General features: G+C 44.0%; 1 protein-coding gene and 1 long non-coding RNA gene across 3 annotated transcripts; one reads left to right on the top strand and one right to left on the bottom strand.

The window, feature by feature from the left end:
• Positions 1-451: 451 nt before the first annotated feature.
• LOC125522902 (probable calcium-transporting ATPase 6, plasma membrane-type) lies at positions 452-10,971 on the bottom strand. The gene is given in 7 exon segments (XM_048687952.1): positions 452-1,284; positions 1,808-2,077; positions 2,279-2,450; positions 3,034-3,192; positions 3,282-5,218; positions 5,314-5,368; positions 10,690-10,971. Coding segments are annotated over 7 exon segments (3,231 nt in total). The 3' UTR covers positions 452-928.
• Positions 10,972-14,655: 3,684 nt separating this feature from the next.
• LOC125522893 lies at positions 14,656-18,940 on the top strand. Of its 2 annotated transcripts, none has more exons than XR_007290011.1 (4): positions 14,656-15,189; positions 16,788-16,955; positions 17,046-17,314; positions 17,892-18,940. It is a non-coding gene; the product is annotated as an uncharacterized LOC125522893 (long non-coding RNA). The 2 variants fall into 2 exon arrangements; XR_007290010.1 differs by having other exon boundaries at positions 14,658-15,189; positions 18,264-18,940.
• The last annotated feature ends 230 nt before the right edge of the window (positions 18,941-19,170 follow it).

Genomic DNA, 19,170 nt, shown 5'->3' with positions numbered 1-19,170 from the left:
GGCAAAGAAAGTACTACTGCTTCTAGTTTCTAAAGTATATGCATTTTACATTTATTAGTTTCGTACTACTACTTATAATTTCTAATACACTCCATATCACCATACAGAGGAGTACTTTTTTGTGGGAATAATTTCTGAAGTATTTGAAGGCATTGAGCGTGTTCTTTTGAAGATTGGGGATTAGTACGGGCAGTTTCTTTTTAAAGGCATCTTCTTGTGTTAATATGATGTCAGGCTCAGGTATTGTTAGATCATTTTTTTCCCGCAGTTTGTGTAGCAATGGCAAAACATGTGTGTGAAGTTTCTACACATGACCTTTAGTCTTCTTTAAACCTTTCACAGATAACAAATTAGGCATAATGGTAAAAACAAATATGCAAACATGTATCGGTTAGGGGGGGAAAAGGACTACTAAAAGGGTGTCACAGGATCGATCGGGCAGAGCAAATTGTTTGACTCAAGCGCAATGTCTTATTCAGATTTATTTCCAGACATGAATAGCTACAACTTGCAGATGAATATGATAGTTACAATTTACAATTATTACACATGAATGGAAGATGCAGAGCACCTGCTGCACATCACAATGGATGCCGGTATTGCTACAAAGAGTTCTTCAGCTAATATAGCCATCCTGAACAAAACTGTTACGTATGTACTTCCAACTTCCAATCCACACTCTGCAAAAGGAGAAACCGTGACAAGCCATAATGTACACCCTCACCCATTATATGCTTGAACTGATCTAATGCTCCATTTTCCCTGTTTTCCAGTAATCCAATGTTTCCAACTTCCAAATTCTAAACTTATCTGATCATTTTTCCTTCATCACAACTACACTAGCAAAGCAACCCAGACAAGAGATCCTGTTCACTGATTGACTGGGTGGCCACCGTCGAAACGGCTGAATTTGCGCACCGTCTTGAAACTAGAGAGCTTCCGGGCCTTCAGGGATCAGCTCATACCCGTGCGGCTTGGTAAATCTCTTCCCAGATTCAACTGGAATGCACTTGAGGATCACGGAGACAATCATACTAACTGAGCCAAGAACGACGCTGAGCGACCATAGTTCCAAACTCAACGGCACGGTGTTTGCGAAAGTTCCAAGAAGTTCCACTATGATCACTTGGAATATTACTGTAGCTGTCAGTATGCCGACAAAGATCCAATTTCTGAATATCCCTCGGAAGACGTTGATCTTGTCCATTTCCCTGCTGTTTATTTCGTTGAAAACCTGGAAGCATGGCAGCATATTAAATACAAATTTCTCGTTAAAATGATGCACTGATTCCTATAGCTTCACTGCAAAACTCATTTTTGAGTTACCAGACCATATTTGTACATTGTCGCATAGATTTTCAAATATGATTGGACAATATGAAACCTGAAGTTTCAAATAAAAAGAGCCCACAAAACCAGAACTGAATATCCATTTCTGAGCTCGGGCTCATTTGCACCCGGTGAACAGTAAAAACTAAAAGACCCGAACTTTATATATTAAGCTGTCAAACATGAGAATTGGTCGACGGCCCGGGCGGCCGCAAGGGGTTCGCGTTGGCCGATTCATTAATGCAGCTGGCACGACAGGTTTCCCGACTGGAAAGCGGGCAGTGAGCGCAACGCAATTAATGTGAGTTAGCTCACTCATTAGGCACCCCAGGCTTTACACTTTATGCTTCCGGCTCGTATGTTGTGTGGAATTGTGAGCGGATAACAATTTCACACAGGAAACAGCTATGACCATGATTACGCCAAGCTATTTAGGTGAGACTATAGAATACTCAAGCTTGCATGCCTGCAGGTCGACTCTAGAGGATCGTTTTATCGGCAGTTGGACCTTCAATATCAAGGAGTCTCTTTCCAACTATCATGAGGGTGCCCAATACAAGGAGCTGATACAAAGCCTGGCCAAGAATATTTCTCCACATAACCTTAGTGATAAAACTATCTCCGCGCCTTACAGGCGACCGCTTCATCATCTCATCATTTGGCGGTTCTGTTGCTAAGGCCAACGCTCCCAATGTATCCATGATCATGTTAACCCATAGCAACTGGACAGCAGTAAGAGGTGCAGTCCCTGTAAGTTAATTCAAAGTGTCAAATATGAAATGGTTCTGAAAAGGTACATAAGTAAGGAGATAGATCACAAGTTGGTGCACATGAATTTCGTTCCGCATAAGATGCACAGAAATTCCTTCTGTGAGCAACATGTAGACAAGCTCCAAGGCAGTCATTGGTTGGATCAAGAATATCATACTGGTAGAGAGTGTGCAAATACCTATGACACACGCCGAGACAAAATTCACTATCAGAGCCACTATATTAACTGTAAGCTGGAACTGCACAAACTTTTGAATGTTCACGTAAACTGCACGCCCCCATCTAGCAACATTTACGATAGTTTTGAAATTGTCATCCATTATTATGACATCAGCGTTCTCTTTTGCGACCTGCATCAAATACCATGGTTAAATACTTGATCACAACAAAGTCTTATACACAGCTTAAATGGTACTGTAAAATGATTACTAGTATATGTTTTTTCAAGACAATGCGAAATGAATATTGTTTCAATCCAGGGCAGAAATTGACATCACCCAAAAGAAATGAGAATGGAATTTTTTCACTTATGGGTTTTGAATTGCATAGTTGTGCATCTCAATAGAATCCCAAAAAAAAACATCATAATTGTGCAACATGTCTACCATCACGAATAGGGAAATCAGTTTAAGTTATCTAGTGAACAGTGTATGCAAGGGTGCTTACTCTTATTTAAATTTTGGGTCATCTAAGTTGGCTCCTGCCTACTATTACACGTCAAAGATCACTACATAATCTATGAAATGTTAATACAGCATGGTAGCACATAGAAAATATTTCTTATAGACAACTGAGACAGAGTTTCAGACTGTCTGCACTCTGCAGTAGATCTTCAAACTGAAGTTACTGAACCTTTTTTTCAAGGACAAGTTACTGAATGGTGATCATGGAAGCCTAAAACAGCATACATTAGACAGAAACATCAAGAAGTACCTCAGTGCCAGCAATACCCATTGCCAGTCCAATATCTGACTCACACAATGCCGGGGCATCATTGGTTCCATCACCAGTAACTGCAACTACCTCTTGATACATGCTTTTCAGGCTTGTTACCAATTTGAACTTGTCCATAGGCAACGAACGGGCCATTACCTGTACTTAGGAAGTAGATTTAGGTAACACTGGACCTTCAGATCCATAAAAAAATTAGTGGAAAGCAAGCGTGTTAAGTAAAAGTAAACCTGAATTTTAGGGAGGAGCTCCCTCAGTTCATCCTCGCTCTTACCGTGAAGCTCTCGTCCTTCTATCGCTATGCCATCCTCGGTTAATATCCCACATTCCTTGGCAATGGCTTTTGCAGTGTTGATGTTGTCTCCGGTAACCATCCTTACCGTAATACCAGCAGCCATGCAGGTCATTACTGCATCCCTGACACCCGGACGAACTGGGTCCTTGATACCAAAAAGCGCTATTAGCGTGTATCCATTTTCTGGTATAGTTTGCTCGTCAGAAAATTCATTAAGATCCTGAAATGCAATGCAAAGTGTTCTCAACGCCTCAGAAGCAAATGAATTGATTATGTTCAAGACATTTTGCTTCTGCATATCTGACAGTGGTGCTATATCCCCTTCACCGTTCAGCATGGTATCACAGTGTTCTAGAATAATTTCTGGTGCACCTTTACAGAAGGATCGGAAGCCTCCATTTGGTAAGTGTATTATCACTGACATCTTTTTCTTGACTGAATTGAAAGGCTCTACTCTTACTCTTCGAATCTTATTGTATTCAGTATATCGATCTCCTTCTACGGTCAAGCCAAACTCCAACAATGCTGCTTCAGTTGGTGTGCCCAAGATGGTCCTTTTGCCATCATCTCCCTTCACCACCTCAGATCCGGTGTTCACGAATATGCCTTGTATAAGTATTGCCATAGATCTTTCTGAAATTACAGATTTTAGCTCGGTGATTTTTGAATCACCATTAACTGACTTGGATATATTGCCGATCCAAACCATATCGACAATCATGTGGTTGGTTGTCAAAGTTCCTGTCTTATCAGTGCAAATACAGCTGACTGAACCCATCGTTTCACACGCCGCGAGATGCCTGACTAGTGCTTTGTCATTCATCAACTTCTTCATGGCAAATGCAAGACTAAGGGTCACAGCCAACGGTAGACCTTCAGGGACTGCGACTACGATGATGGTCACGGCAATAGCGAAGTAGTTGACTATCGTCAATGCATCGTTTGCCGACCAATTCATCAAACCGACATCCATTCCCTTGTTAACCAAGAACCTTGCTAGAAGTACTACAAATGTGAGAATAGCAAACACAAGTCCAATCTGTCCAATGATCGTAGCCACACCATTGAGCTTAACTTGCAAAGGAGTCTCATCCACTCCATTGTCACTAAGAGTGCCCATGATTTTCCCCCACTCGGTACGTGAACCGACGGCAGTGACAAGCATCTTAGCCGTCCCATCAACCACCTTACTCCCACCATGGAGAAAAGGCTTTTCTTCAGAAACTTGAATTGGCTCACTCTCACCTGACAAGCTAGATTCATCTACCAGTAGACAGTAGCCAGATATAAACAAGCCATCTGCAGGAACCACATCACCAATCGAAAGATGCAAGATGTCGCCGACGACCAAGTCTTGAATCAAAACCTTCTTGGTTTTCTTATCTCTAGTAACAAGGACATATATTTTCTGCTTCTCACGGTCCAGCTCCATAAACTTCCTTGACTGCTTGTAATCACTGGAGGCAGTAACTAGTACCACCAACAAAATGCTGAGTATTATGCCAAGACCATCATATATACCCTTCGGCCACCCCTCGGTGGCTAGGCCAACAACCAGAGAAACCAGAGCACACACTATGAGAATATTCAGAGTCAGGTCATGTAGTGCATCCCACACAAACATCCAGAAGCTTCTAGCGGGCTTCTCGGCGTGCATGTTAGTACCATACAGTTTCTGTCTGGTTGTTATTTCAATTTCATTGACACCATCTTGCAGAGAGGCTTTGATTTTCCTAGATATTCCGCTGGTTCCACCATGCAGCTTCAAGATTGTCGAATCTTCGCGCATGCCAGTAATTTCTGCCAGTTCATCCGGGCTGATAGAAAATCCTTCCTCAGCAAGCTCATGTGTTAAGTGGTATTGTTTTACGCCTGCGTGATTAAAGGATAAAAAGTGGAATCAACATAGTAGTTATGACAAGATCAAAAGGCACATGCTACTTCACGATCAGTTGACGAGACCTCACCATTGATAAAGTGCAATGCTGCCCTGTGCACATTAATCACAACCTGGACTTTTCCCTGGCAAATAAGCATCTCTAATTAGACCAAATAAATAATTGGCTTCCTGATACTGAAAATATGAAACACTTCTTTTTTGTAGTTTAATTAGAGTAACCAAAGTAGCCTAAACAATATAGCCACCCAAATAACATGAGTAGATTCCACTTTTTGCCCCCTAAGATGGCAAGAGTGACAGTGACCACATTTAAAGAACTTGCCACTAATATATAGGATTTAAAACTTGAATACCAGAACGTACCACTTTTACTGTTTGCCCCATTCTGATAAGATTGGCTTGCGCATCAGTTGTAAATGACAGATGACTTGGTTGCAAAACTTGAAATTTTGGGTGATACTTATTCATGCAAATTTTATATTATCTTTAAATTCCTAATTTTATTTTCATTTACATTAAACCAAACAAAAAATCCTTAAGAGATTTTAATCTAACTTAAAAAAATCCTATAAGTATATAATATATTATACTACACACATTATGATTTTTTGTGCAGATTTCATTTCAATAAAATTTAATTAATTTGAATTTACTTCAAGAAATCAGTTTAAACCTTAGTGCTAGGCCTTTCTCCAAAAAATATATTCTCCCCTATAAATAAAATGTTGAATTATATACTTTTAAATTCTGAATTGAATGGATCTTCATCATATATTAAGTCTTCAAGACATCATTCAACCATCTACACATTAGCTTGACAGGCGAGCCATGCTAGTCAAGGGGTCACAAGCGGTTAAACATGGAACATTTTGGTATTTAGGTTTTAAATTTGATACGTTGATGAAAAGTTCTTTCAATGGGGTTTTCTTTTCAGAGTTTCCAGCTTGTAAGGTAAACGACGGAATTTACTCAAATAATAATCGTCACCTATATTACCATGATAGGATATTTCCGACATGGCAGTCATTCGGTTGACGACTTCCTAAAATTGTTGTGTAAGTCTAAAAATGGTCTCTCGATTGCAAAACTAGGAAAACCTAGCCCTCAAATTGTAAAGCTATATATATTTGGTCCCTCATACCGCTATAGTGGTACGAGTAATGGTAGTGGCTTGGTTTTAACCTAAACTTGACATGATGACAAGTTATGACCATTGACCTTGCCACATCAACGTCCACCTAGGGCGTGTTTGGTACGTCGCATAGAGCCCAACCAGGCCCGCACAGGAGAATTTGGCTTGTTTGACTGCTCGCATACACTATTTGGCCCGCATAGCACAAACTTTAAAGCAGCTCCTAGCCAGGCCCGCTAGGAATACCCGAATCGGCAGTTTCTGGCGAGCCAGGCTCGGCCAAAGCAGGGGAGGGGAACACGGCGCTAAGCTCATGCGACCACGGAGAGGCGCGAGCTCGCGCGCATCTCCAAAAAATCGGCGGGAGGATTTCGAGTCACTTCCCGTTGATTCGGTCGCCCTATATTGCTCCCTTCGCCTCACCCTCGAAACTCCCGCTACTCATCTCCTTCCTTTCGAGCTTTCCCTCCGACGTGCATCGACACAGACGAGCTGGTAAGCGGCGCTCCTTCTCCGGCCTGCGGTCCATGGCGACGGTGACTCGTGTCCTCATCTTCTCCATCCGTTTCCGCGTCTTCCTCGAGCTGCAGTGATGGCCTCTGTGAGTTCAATCACCCCCTTCTTTGTACTCGTTGTAGCTAGATCTGAGAGCTTGTGGTACGGTTTGATGTTCGAGCTTGTGGTAGGGTTTGATCTGTGAGCACCTTCTAGCATGCTAGGGTTGTATCGTGTGCCGATCTGTGAGATTGTGATGTTGTGGTAGCTATTGGTGGTGGATTTGCATGCTAGGGTAGTGTTCAACACAATGGATTGGTAGCTAGTTGTGATGTATGCTGCTCATATGTGCTTTGTTGAGCTAAATTATTCGATAGTGTGTGATATGCTTATTGTCAATGTGTGGTGCGACTGTAGGAGATGACCACGCAAACGCAAGATCTTAGTCAGGCCACTGTCCTGTCCAAGAGCCAATTCCCTCCGTCCAATGTCGAGCACTCCCAGCCCCCTCGATGACCAGATGCCTGCTGATTTAGATGTGTTTGAGGTTTCTGGCACGGGTCCTCCTTTTGTGCCTACAGCCTTTGTGCTCGCTGAGGCAACTGTTGCTGCTACATAAACGGCAGCCACAAAGGCAGAGAAGGATGGTAGGGGGGACATGAAGTGAGCCGTTCATGTCCACATTCGTGCTTAAAAAGATGTGCGTCTAGTGGGGTTAGGACTAACAAGGGCTTCAAGTAGGCGCACTTGAACACCATTGCGAAGTAGGTGTTCGAGTTCTGTGGCCAGGAGGTGACCTCCACCCAGGTCTACAACCACCTGAGGAAGTGGAGAGCGAGATGGATCACGGTGTCCAAGCTCAGAGACCTTAGTAGCGCCTTATGGGATCAGAACACTTGCTCGATCGTTCTGGAGGAAGAGCACTACACCGGCCACGTCGCGGTTAGCTCACGCCCTCCTTGCTTTAAGCATGTCAACCATTGCCTTCTCGCAACTAACAACATTGTGTTTCTTTCTTAGGACCACCCCAAAGATGCGGAGTTCCTCAACACACCCATCCAGAACTACAACCAGATGAAACACATCTTCTCCTTTGGGATGGAAACCAGCAAGCATGCCATGGGCTCCGGTGCAAGCCTCTCGGTTCACCCGTGCCTGAGTTCCCAGACACCCAGGACGCAGAGGCAGTCCTTGATGGCCCTGACAAGCCCTTTGAGAACATCCCTGTGCTTGATAGGAAGAGCAAGAAGGGGGACTTGATGGAGGAGGAGATTAGTGTCTTCACCAGCATGACTGGGGACGTGAAGGAGGTGGCAACCGCCCTATGGGAGAGCAAGTCCATCGACGTCCACCCTGACCAATACACCACCGTCATGGACCGTGGTGGCTTCAGCCAAGAGGCTATGATGGCTGCTTTGAGCCACCTGCTGGACAAAAAGGCCCAGGGTGTTGAGTTTGATGCCATGGCAGACGCTCACAGGGTGCTCTAACTCAGGAGCTGGCTGGGCAAGCACTACTACTAGTGTTGCCTCTGGTGCCGATTACTGCGTTCATGATCCTCGTGGTGATGGCGATGGCGGTGCCGACGATGATGACGATGACGACATACATTTTGTGTAGCTAGGGCTTGAAAACTACTTGATGGTCTGTATATTTTGCTTAGGTGGTATATACTAACCCCTCACACTGATGGCGAACTTGTGGTGGTAGGATTACACCCTCTTTTGGATGTGATGGTAGGATGACACTATAGTAGATAGGTTAAACTTGCTATGCCATATGATCAGCATGCTTAATATTGCTCTTTTGCTCCTTTGCTTGCTGCTTGTGTGCTCCTTTGCTTGTTGCTTGAACTGCTGCTCTTCTGCACCGCTAGGACAAGTGGTATGTGCATGGTGCTCATCGGGAGGGCTTAGGGGTTTACAGTAGCAGGTAACAAGTAATAGGTTACAAACACAGCAGCCATGCGGCAGAGGACACTTACTCCAAGTTTGTTCGAAAGCAAGCATGCAATGTTGAAGTTGGCAAGGCGGCATGACACTTTGGGGTGAAGAACTTCGTCATCATCGTGCAGTTTGTCGCCATTGCAGTGCTATGGCATTGGTGTGCTAGCTGTGATCCTGTGTAAGGTGCAGCGAGTAAGCTCACCACGTAGGGTACAAGGTTAGCACAACTCGCAGCATGTGTGCAACCAAACACCATGTAGTTGCGTGAGTTGAGACAATGCAGGACGACAAACACCATGCGAAAACATATCCCCTAATGCAGGCAGCCTCGATGCGGCAACCAAACAAGATGCAAATATTGTTTTTTTACCTGTTTTCCCTCAATCAGACCCAACTGAGACATATATGCTCCAAACTCTCATATCACAATCAAACAGGCCCCTAAACACATGTCGGCGGCCACAAGATGCGCCTGACATATTTAGCGTCACAGTCAGCCCCTACACCCCAGGGGCATGCTGCTGCTAGGATAAGTTCAGCATGTGGCGTTGCTTTTCAGCAACTAACCATAACGCTTGCACAACACGAGATATCATTTCTTGAAGCGGCGGCTTTTGTCGGAAAGATGATGGGCGGTGGCATCTCTCCAAGGTGGTGCTTGGCACGGCCAGGCTCATCACGTGGCACGCATTTGTGAAGATGGACGACAACCCATGGATGAACACGATGGCAAGCGCCGCCTCAGCAAGGTAGTTCCTAGGCCTCCCCGCAATCTCCAATCATACGACGGCAGCAACGGAAATGGAAGAAGTCACTATGACGGCGCACCGACTCCATGCATGCTCATTACGCCTCCTCTATGACCACATCGAGCGAATTGTACTTGTCTTCTCCAAGTCCGGGCAAGCTCCTCCACAATGCTCTTCATGCACGGTTTGGTTGCGCGCGCGAGGGGTGGGGGTGGGGTGGGGGGGGGGGGGGTTGAATCATGATTAAAAAAAAGGGGTCACATCATCCCGAAATCACCAAAGTGTGTTTAAGGAATCCAAAGTATCTGATTTTTAAATTGAGAGCCTAGGTTTTCTGGTTTTGAAGTCGAGAGACCATTTCTAAACGTCCGCAAACAGGACCGGCCCAAAAATGTTTCATTTTCTCTTGAATAATAACAGAGGACATAACAGTGGGCCATGCCCTCGCCGTCACCTACCCTACTGTGTTACAATAATAATAGAATTGAGGTGATGCAAGTTGAGGTAGTACTGTATATGCTTGTATCACCTCAACTTGAATTGAATTCCATGTCACAAGCTGAGGTTGCGCAGTTGTTTTCCGAGGGATGAAGAATGAGCCCATCATGCGCGCCCCCAACTACTCGTGGCAGAGTTGACCATGAATTTTTCTCTGGTCGTGCAAAGCCAGCCAGCCGGCCGGTACGGACACAGTACGCACACGCCTTCGGCCACGAGAGGTCGAGAAGGATTCAAGCCAGGGAAGGCGAAACGTGCAAGCTAGGTCGTACGCGTGCGTGCAGAATCCAAGCCACCTTCCCACGACACACTTCAATTCAAACGAAGAGCGACGCGACACCCCATGCTGCGAGTTGGGGAATATTTCCACCATGAGACCGGGACGTACACATGCATATCCTTGTCACGACCCATGGTCACCGACGCACGCAGTCAGGACTCAGGACGAAGTTTCCTGGCACTTTCGCAAAGGCTTTGAACCAAGCCTCAGCGAAAGCGACGGCGCGAACCATTCGTGCGGCGTTGGCCTGGCTGGCCTCTTTGGGACCGCGGCGATCGGTGGCCGGAGATTGGAACGGGGAGGGAGGGAAATGGTGGGTGGGCGAAGGAGCGTGCGTGCGTACCAGGATCCTGCGGCGCTGGGCGTCGTCGATGGCGCCGAGGGCGGAGAACTCGCGGAAGCGGCGGCGGCGGTTGCGGACGACGAGCCCCACGGCGCGGCGCCACCGGAGGCGGGCGTCGCTCGGCGGGTTCTTGGCCGGGATGTGGAAGTACTCGTTCAGATAGCCCTCCATGCTCGCCCAGCTGCTCCCTCCTCCCTCCATGCCTGCCTGCTGCTTCCGCTCCTGTCTCTGCAGCCTCCTCTCTCCTCGGTCTCGGCAGCAGAAAAAAGAGAACGCAACCATGGAAACAGTATATATACACAAATATTAGTATGGCCGGGAGGGAGACCGCCAAACAGTGGCGAATCTAGGAAGAAAATGAAGGGTAGGCTAAAGTCAACAGTGAGAAAACTAAGCTTTCTTTTAAAAAAAAAAAAAACATGATGTCCCAACCTTGTTGTCAAAATAAGCTCAGAATTTCCCATGTTACTACTTAAAACATGTAGTATTAACTAGATTTTTTCTAGGATTTTTGAAAAAATATATGAAATTTTGAACTAAAATTTGAATTTATCTTGCAGAATAATCTTAATATCCCCATCTTGGTGTCCATATAAGTTAAGAGGAGGGATTACAACCACAATAGTTAAGGGAAGGCTATCTGGGTTCAAATTAGCTGGGTTAGGTTTAGGTTTAGTGCGAGGAGTACATGCATGCATACTCATTTTTGTACACTTTTTTTTTGCAAATAAGTTGCATTGGACACTAAATTAGTGAACAGTACATGAACTAGTGATCACAGTAGATAGAGGCTGGGCATTCACGTGTGGTGCCTGTTTTGTGTGCGTGTGTGGCGTTGTGTGTTTGCTAGTACGTACTTAATAGTAGATGTACTATTGAGCTGGGATGAAAGTATTTCTTTTGTTTTTTTTAGTTTGCATATAAGATTTGATCAAAGTCAAACTTTGTAATTTTTTTTGCGGGTAAAACTTTGTAAAATTCGACTAGCTTTGTAGGAAAAGATATCAACATCCACCCTATGAAATCAATAATATTAGATGCATAATGAAATTAATTTTCATAACATATAACTTAAATATTAGAGATGTTAATATTTTTTTATAAAGTTAGTCAAGCTTTACAAAGTTTGACTTTAATCAAATCTTATATGCAGCTTAAAAAGAAACGGGGGGAGTACTAGTAATAGTGGTAAAAAAATATTGTTATCTGGAGAGTAGGCTTGAGCCTGTTTAAGCCTGCTAGTAGACTCGCCACTGCCGCCAAACGAACAGTTTGAGAATCGAAATACATTTCTGCAAAGGCATTATAGTACGGGCGGGGAGACGGCGATGGGGATGAACTTTCCACGCGAGTTCGGATGGGAAAATTCATAGTTTACGCGACTTCGTCCAATCGGTCAATACCTGCTTTCGATCGATCCACTTGATTTAACTAGTCCCCACCAGGCTGCGTCTCTAAAAAGAGTCGTCCACCAGGCTGCGATTTGCGTCGCATCTAGTCAAGACCTTCGTGCGTTTTTCTAACACAGTATATACGCAAGCACTCATACATATGCGCATACACTCACCCTATCAATATACACATGTCGAAGAGACTCAGCCGGCATATCATCTTGTAATGATTGTAGTGTATTTCAATGAGATAGTGATGTACTCCTTCTGTAAATAGGGACCTAAATGCTCTTATATTTCTTTACGAAGAGAGTATGAAACATGGATATTTAAATTAATAATATGTATGCAAACATAGAATTTATATTGTATTTTTAGGGTGGTACAAATTATATATTACTAGCAAAACGGTCTGTGCGCTGCAACGGAAGAAAAAACTCATAATTTTCAATGGTCATGACCATGTTTTGCTGCATCACCGAGATACACTATCACTCTCATTTTCTTGAAATTGTGAACAATTTTTGAAAATCATGAATACTTTTTAAACTCGTGAACCTATCTGAAATTGTGAAAAAAATTTAAATTCATGAACATTTTTACAGATTTTTGAACATTTTTTGAAACAATGAACATTTTTTGAATTCATGAACATTTATACTATTTGCAAAAATATCTTAAAATTGTGATCATTTTCAAAAAAAATTCTTCAATAGGAGAACATTTCCAGAAACGAGGAACATTTTATTGGAAATTTTTTGGTGGAACAATTTTTGAAATTCACGACCCTTTTTTTATTTAGGAACATTTTCTGAAATGCATGGTCATTTTTTAAATCAGTGAACATTTAATGAATCAATAAACTATATTGTAAGTCAGGAACAGTTTCTGAATTTCTGGAATATTTTTCAGTTCATGAACATTTCTTGATTGGCGAATTTTTTCTATTTCATTAATTTTTTTAATATACAAACATTTTCATAAAATCATGAACATTTTTTGATTTCCTGAACATTTGTTTTCGAGATTGCAATTTTTTTAATATGCGAACACTTTTTAAAAATCACGAACATTTTCTGAATCCATAAACATTTATGAAATATTAAAAATTTATTTCAAAATGTTCATTTTTTATTTTTTTTCTAAACTTTTTTGAAGTCCCAAATTATTTAAAGTAGAAAAAAACTAAGACGAAAAATAAAAAACGACATTTAAAAACAGGCCTCCCGGACATGGGCCGGCCCAAATGGGCGCTTTGTGTCTTCTCCCGGCGCGCAGAGCGCAGTATAGAAGGTTTCTGCTGCATGGGCTGGCCCAGGCCAGGATTCTCCTGCGTGAGACGGTTTTTTATCACTTATAGGTGGCATTGGGGGGGGGGGTAATATTTTGCAAATTTAGGGGCATTTTGGTGACGTACCGCGAGAAGCAATAGCCCCTTTATTATTATTAAGTATAGATATTTAATTATTGTTTTAGGATGATGTTTAAATTAAGTTTTAGGATAATATAGAAACATCTAGCGCATACGCATATGGATCAATGACACATGTCAAAAGAGAGAGGGCACCGAAAACTTTGATGCGGCACCGTCTTCAGGCATGGTGGTGGCTATCATAGATGAAGTAGGCGGACGAGCATCAAGGATATAGTGGAACTTGAGCGAGCAATCGCGTCAAGATGCTCTCAAAAATTTTACCGTCTCTCACCCAGTGCAGCTTCTCAAGGGGCGCGGTTTCGGAAGACTATTCTCGCGTATTAATTTAGTTCTTACAACAAGGCGCATATAATATTAGCCCAAATTGGTACTCAAACCCAATTCAGGAAATGCGCGCGTGTGCGTTGTGTGGCATGAGGTGAGTGAGCACAGTATTATTGCTCTCTTTTCTCATGCTACAAGAAATAGTAGAACAACTCACCTTTTATATTGGTGTTTCTTTCACTCCACTAATTAAACTTGCACATTTGCCATACAATTTAAATGGGCCTTTGAGATTTCAGAATTTTACCGAAGTACAAGATTTAATTGGCCAAGTCTCGTAATAACATGGACGCCCACCAAAGTCCTTTTCCTTCATGGGCGCTACGGTGATTAAACCAGCCACAACACCTCAGAAGCACCGTCCTAGGGCAATAAATGTTGGCGCTCGCGCTGCCGTCGGGGAGGCGATCGGCGGCGGACCGCCTAACCCTAAGTCACCTAGTATTCGCCTCACGGAGAAAAAAACTTTTGGTTAGTCATCCTCAACTCTTGTTAATGCCTTCTTCGATGCAGATTAAGTTGGTTGTTTGGATGACAAGCGGTCAACTGGTGGATTTGCAATTTTTTTGGGCCAAACTTAGTATCTTAGTGTGCAAAGAAGCAAATCGTAACAATTGCGTCAACAAAAATTATTTGGGTGCATTATCTATTACCCTTATAAAAAAAAGAGAGGGCGGAGAACCAAACAATCAGATCTATTCATTAGCAAGATCTAATGGCTCTTAATCTTTCCATGTTTAACGCTATAAGCCACCGAATTAAGCCGGTAATCCGTCGATCACTAACCTTGTCCGCCGTTCAGAAAAAAAAAACCGCTGCGCACCACGCCCGCACGACTTTCGCCCACTCCTCCTCCTCCTCCCAACAGACGCCAGCCGTTCGCCACAGCACGGACGGCCCGCCTCCCGCGCCAATCCTCCCGCCGCCTCCCACGCCGTTCGCCGCCCGCCGATCCAATCATCCTCCGCAGCCGCTCAGCTTGGCGGGAGGATTTCCCTGGCCTTGCCCCGTCCTCTCGTCTCTCGATCTGATCGAGACCACAGCTCGGGAATGGAGGCTGGCATGCGGAAGGCGCCATCCATGGAGTGGCGGTGGGTGTCCGCGGGAGAGGAGGATGACGACAAGCTGGAGGGCCGCAGGGCAGGGGGGCCCGCGACCGTCGGGGCGGCAGCTTCGAGTCGGAGGACGAGGAGGACAACATCGACTACGAGGACGAGGAGCACCGGGAGGCCAGGCAGCGCCTGATTCGGACCGTGCTGACCGTCGGCTGGTTCCGGGCGCCAACGGCCAACGAGGTCTCAGGCAACGGCCAACGAGGTCTCGGGTGCGCAGCCTCTCGAGGACCCCGAGGTGAGCGCAGCTCTGCTCCCGGTTCGCCTGTTTTCCCTCTTGCGTCCTTTGATTGCATATGCGGCAAGGTGTTCGACGCGTTCTGTTCATGCCACGTGCGTGGAATGCCGTGAGAGTGGTGACCGCGACTGCTGCTGATTTTGATTAGCTTCAGTGTTTGCCATTGGATTGGAGAATTGTGAATCTGCACATCCTTGTGGTTCAAGATGGCCGTGCTTGGACGAGGGGATACATATGTTGCGTTCGATCTCAGGCTGCAAGTGGGACGTTCCGCAGGAGCCCGCAAACACGCCCACATCTGCCCCGTAGTATTAGTGGGAATCCAGCATATGTCCACATAATTTTTCACGGGATAAGTGGGCATCCCACATCCCACGTAATCCCTATGTAAATCACAGGCTCAAGCTTATATTTTCTGTTTTGCAATGGACATGGAAGGAGCAGAGAAGTTCAGGCTTCATTATATCAGGTGGAGAATCTTCAGAGTTGACACTGCAAATTATATCTTTTTTGTAGTACTTTTGTTTATCTGGGAGTGGTAATCCTCTGCCTCCACGAAGTCGCAGCTCAGTGGTTCGGCGGGCGTCGCTTCAGTAGAAGAATCACATCGAAAATGATTTTAGAAGTGACACTGTTATAAGATCAAAATAAGAGGTGAGCAGGGTGCAATCTGCTTGCTTGCAGCTGATGTTCCTTGAAGCAGCGAGCTTCTTCATGGCGTTCTTGAGAGAAGAAGAAATCAAGGAGGATTGGATAAGGAGGGAAGATACCACAACCACTGACTCGCATTATCAGGCCACAGATGATACGTGATTCAACAGGGTAGAATGAATCGGCTTTGCTCTGAACAATTTAGAGGAAATTGGCTGAAGATGTAGTAGTCGATAGGAAATAAATCACAGATGAGAGAGGGGAAGAAGAAGACTGAACTGCACCTGTACATGGCGGAGGTTGACGACGACATTACGGCGTCCATGGCGGAGTTGGACAGCGGCGCTGGGCGGCCATGGGGAAGGTACACGGCGGCGCCGCGGCCATGGCGGCATGTCATAATCGGGCTAATCCGCACGACTGACGTTCGACTCAGAAGGGATGTGGGTTTGATGTGGGCGCCGCGGGACATCCCACATAATCCGCATCTCTCGGTGCTCTAACTGTGGGTGTCCACGATCGTAAATTATGTGGGCTTGGACGTGGGCACCGCGGACAGCCCACGTCCACTTGCAGCCTCAGTTCCATTAGCTTCATGCAAATTTTCTTTGCATAATATTGTGACTGGCAATCAGGACGAGGTGGGACCGTGGGAATGATCGATGATTACATTCGCGTATGTCATTTGTGACCGTTTTCTTGTGCATGATTGGGAACAATAGTTATTTAATGAGTTAATTTCGTATCACTTAGATGTAGTGTTGAAATTTCTGGGACCCATTACCCACCCCAATCTGCTCATACAAGACATAACTTCTACATAGAAGTGAATCAGTAAACTGCTACTAATCTGGCTGGAGACACTATTTGACTCCATCTGTTATGTAAAATCAGACCACTTTTCCTTCCATAAATGTTTAGATTATTTCGGTGCACGTCCAATGCAGGAACCTCTTCCTGCTCCGTGGGTGGTTAAAGCGAGAATACGGGCAGTGATCAAACTTCAAACGTCATAATTAAAGATACCTTGCCCAATGCAAGTACCTTTTTCTAGGAGGTTTAAGAACTTGTATAAGCACCTGTAGTCTCTGCAATGCAAAATTCCAACCCTACAGGTTTGTGCCCTATATTCTGCTCTCACTATACTACAATAAGAATATTATTCAAATTGTTCACTACGATGTCCTATATTTCGATGCATGCAGGTTTTCCACTGGGAGAACAAGTTTCTAGATACCACAATAAGAATACTCATTTTCTTGTTCTCTGTTTTTCATTGCAATTTTTTGTTGTGCAATATGAGTTGATATGAATCAAACATCCCAAGTATTATTGTTGACTAATTTTTAAATTACCTCCCTTCCAAGCAGCCCTTGAACAATGAACAAGGAAATTTCGGAGTCCTTGTTTCACTGCCTCCGAGGACGTGGGAGCCACCACCACCGTTGCTTACTTCCAGAACTAAAAGTCCTAGGTATCTGTTCTCGCTCCCTATAAGTTGCCGTTTGCATATCATGATTATGTTTTCCAATAAGATTGGCAGAAAAAGATTATCGTTTGCAATGTTTTTTCAAGGAAAAGCTCCCTCGAGGGACATTTCTTGTGAGCAACATATTACATTTGAGTACATGTCACTGCTAAAAACATGATTTAATGGGCAAGAAACATCACAATAATTCATACAAGAAATAGAGAAGGATATGGAAGAAAGTGCTCCTAGCTAAGTTGTGCGCTTTCTTGTATTGATTTCCAAAAATACGTCTGAAGATAGCATCGCTCATGTATCCCTTCTAGCGAATGAAACTGATAGTGGGTCTCAATTGCCATTTGTGTGGATTCATACTTGAGTCTTGGGAGTTAATTGCTTTAATACCAGTAGCATTATCTGATGAGATGAGGCAACCATGTATTTTCTAGCATCATGACTTCAGCCTACTGGTAGCATTATGCGATGAAATGAGGAGGCGACCATGTTTTTTCCAGTATGATGACTTGAGCCGCAGCATCATGCCGAGTAGCCGAAGAAGTAACTACAGTCACTTTTATTGTAGATTCGTGTTGGCCAGCTTGAGACTGAATATAAACTAAGGTGCATAGAGAGGGATCGGTCATAATAAGCATCTGTGTACATCATAATTGTATTCCTCCGTCGAGTACACAAGAGAGAGGGGTATGTTGTTTTAGAAGAGGGCAAAATATAGTTAAAAGAGGGCAAAATAAAGCATGTAGGCTGATGAATGTCAATTTAGACCATCATTTTGCAATTGCTACTTTTGGTTCCAAAGGATTAACAAGATAAACTCGATTGTTTATATGACCTTGCACTTATAAGTTTACGTTGCAAATTTTATCACACTAGCAATGTTGTGTGCAGAGATAATTTGTTTCAGCAAACTTGATCATGTGGAGATTGTTGTGTGCAGATATCAGACTTCAGTGGCTATAAGAAAAACTAAAGCTCTGTTTCCACAGGCGAATGCAGCCTGACTGAAGAATGCAAGCTCTGTTTCCTCAAGCTATGTATTAGGTTGCATATATATAACAAAGTGAGGTCCTCATCCTGGTTCGTTTGGCATGGCCACATCCTCATGGCCAATAAGCTGTTGCGCTAGAGATGGCCAGGCAGTGAGATTTGCCCGACGTGTGGCTCTTGCGAAGAGACGGCCAGCTTTGCGAGGCAAGTATGGCCAGGGTGGCCTTTTGGTCATGATACCAGGTGTTGTCTCCCCCAGTTCCTAAAACATCGCTCCCATCTATGACTGGTGGATGGCGATCAGGTTTCAAAGGAGGAGAAAAAGCATTTTCATGGACTCACCTCGTATGGCGTTAGGAAAAATTGGAACATTAAGTCAATGACACCACATTCAAGATATGATTTTGTTATAGTTGTTCCGGATGCATGGTGGGGGGCTGAGGTTTTGGGCCTCCCTTTTCCCCTCTATTAGACAAAATCTACCTGTATGGGTCTGGCTGTAAAACTAACTTCGACTAACATATCCTTGCTTGCGATGGAATACAAATGTATTTTCTTTAAGCTGTAATACTAAAATACTTGTTTTTGTGATGTAATATGGGTATAGTTGATTTTTTTGTGCGTGCATACTCAAGGATTTCATGAATGGAATATTGTGTTTTTTCTGCGATGAAACAACACATTATACTTGTATAATCAACTTGCTTCACAAGAATATAATTGTATCTGATGCATGAGATGAATACGACTCATCTGTGTAGGGGGTAGATAAAGCATAGAGCCACCTCCGAAATTGCCATAATAGAATAAGAAAACCAGTACGCTGTGACATAACTACAGTAGATTTTTGGGTTACC

Source organism: Triticum urartu, chromosome 1 (genome assembly GCF_003073215.2).
Source record: "Triticum urartu cultivar G1812 chromosome 1, Tu2.1, whole genome shotgun sequence".
Taxonomy (NCBI): Eukaryota; Viridiplantae; Streptophyta; class Magnoliopsida; order Poales; family Poaceae; genus Triticum; species Triticum urartu.
The sequence above is the reverse complement of the archived record's forward strand: the minus strand, read 5'-3'. Positions and strand labels throughout refer to the sequence as shown.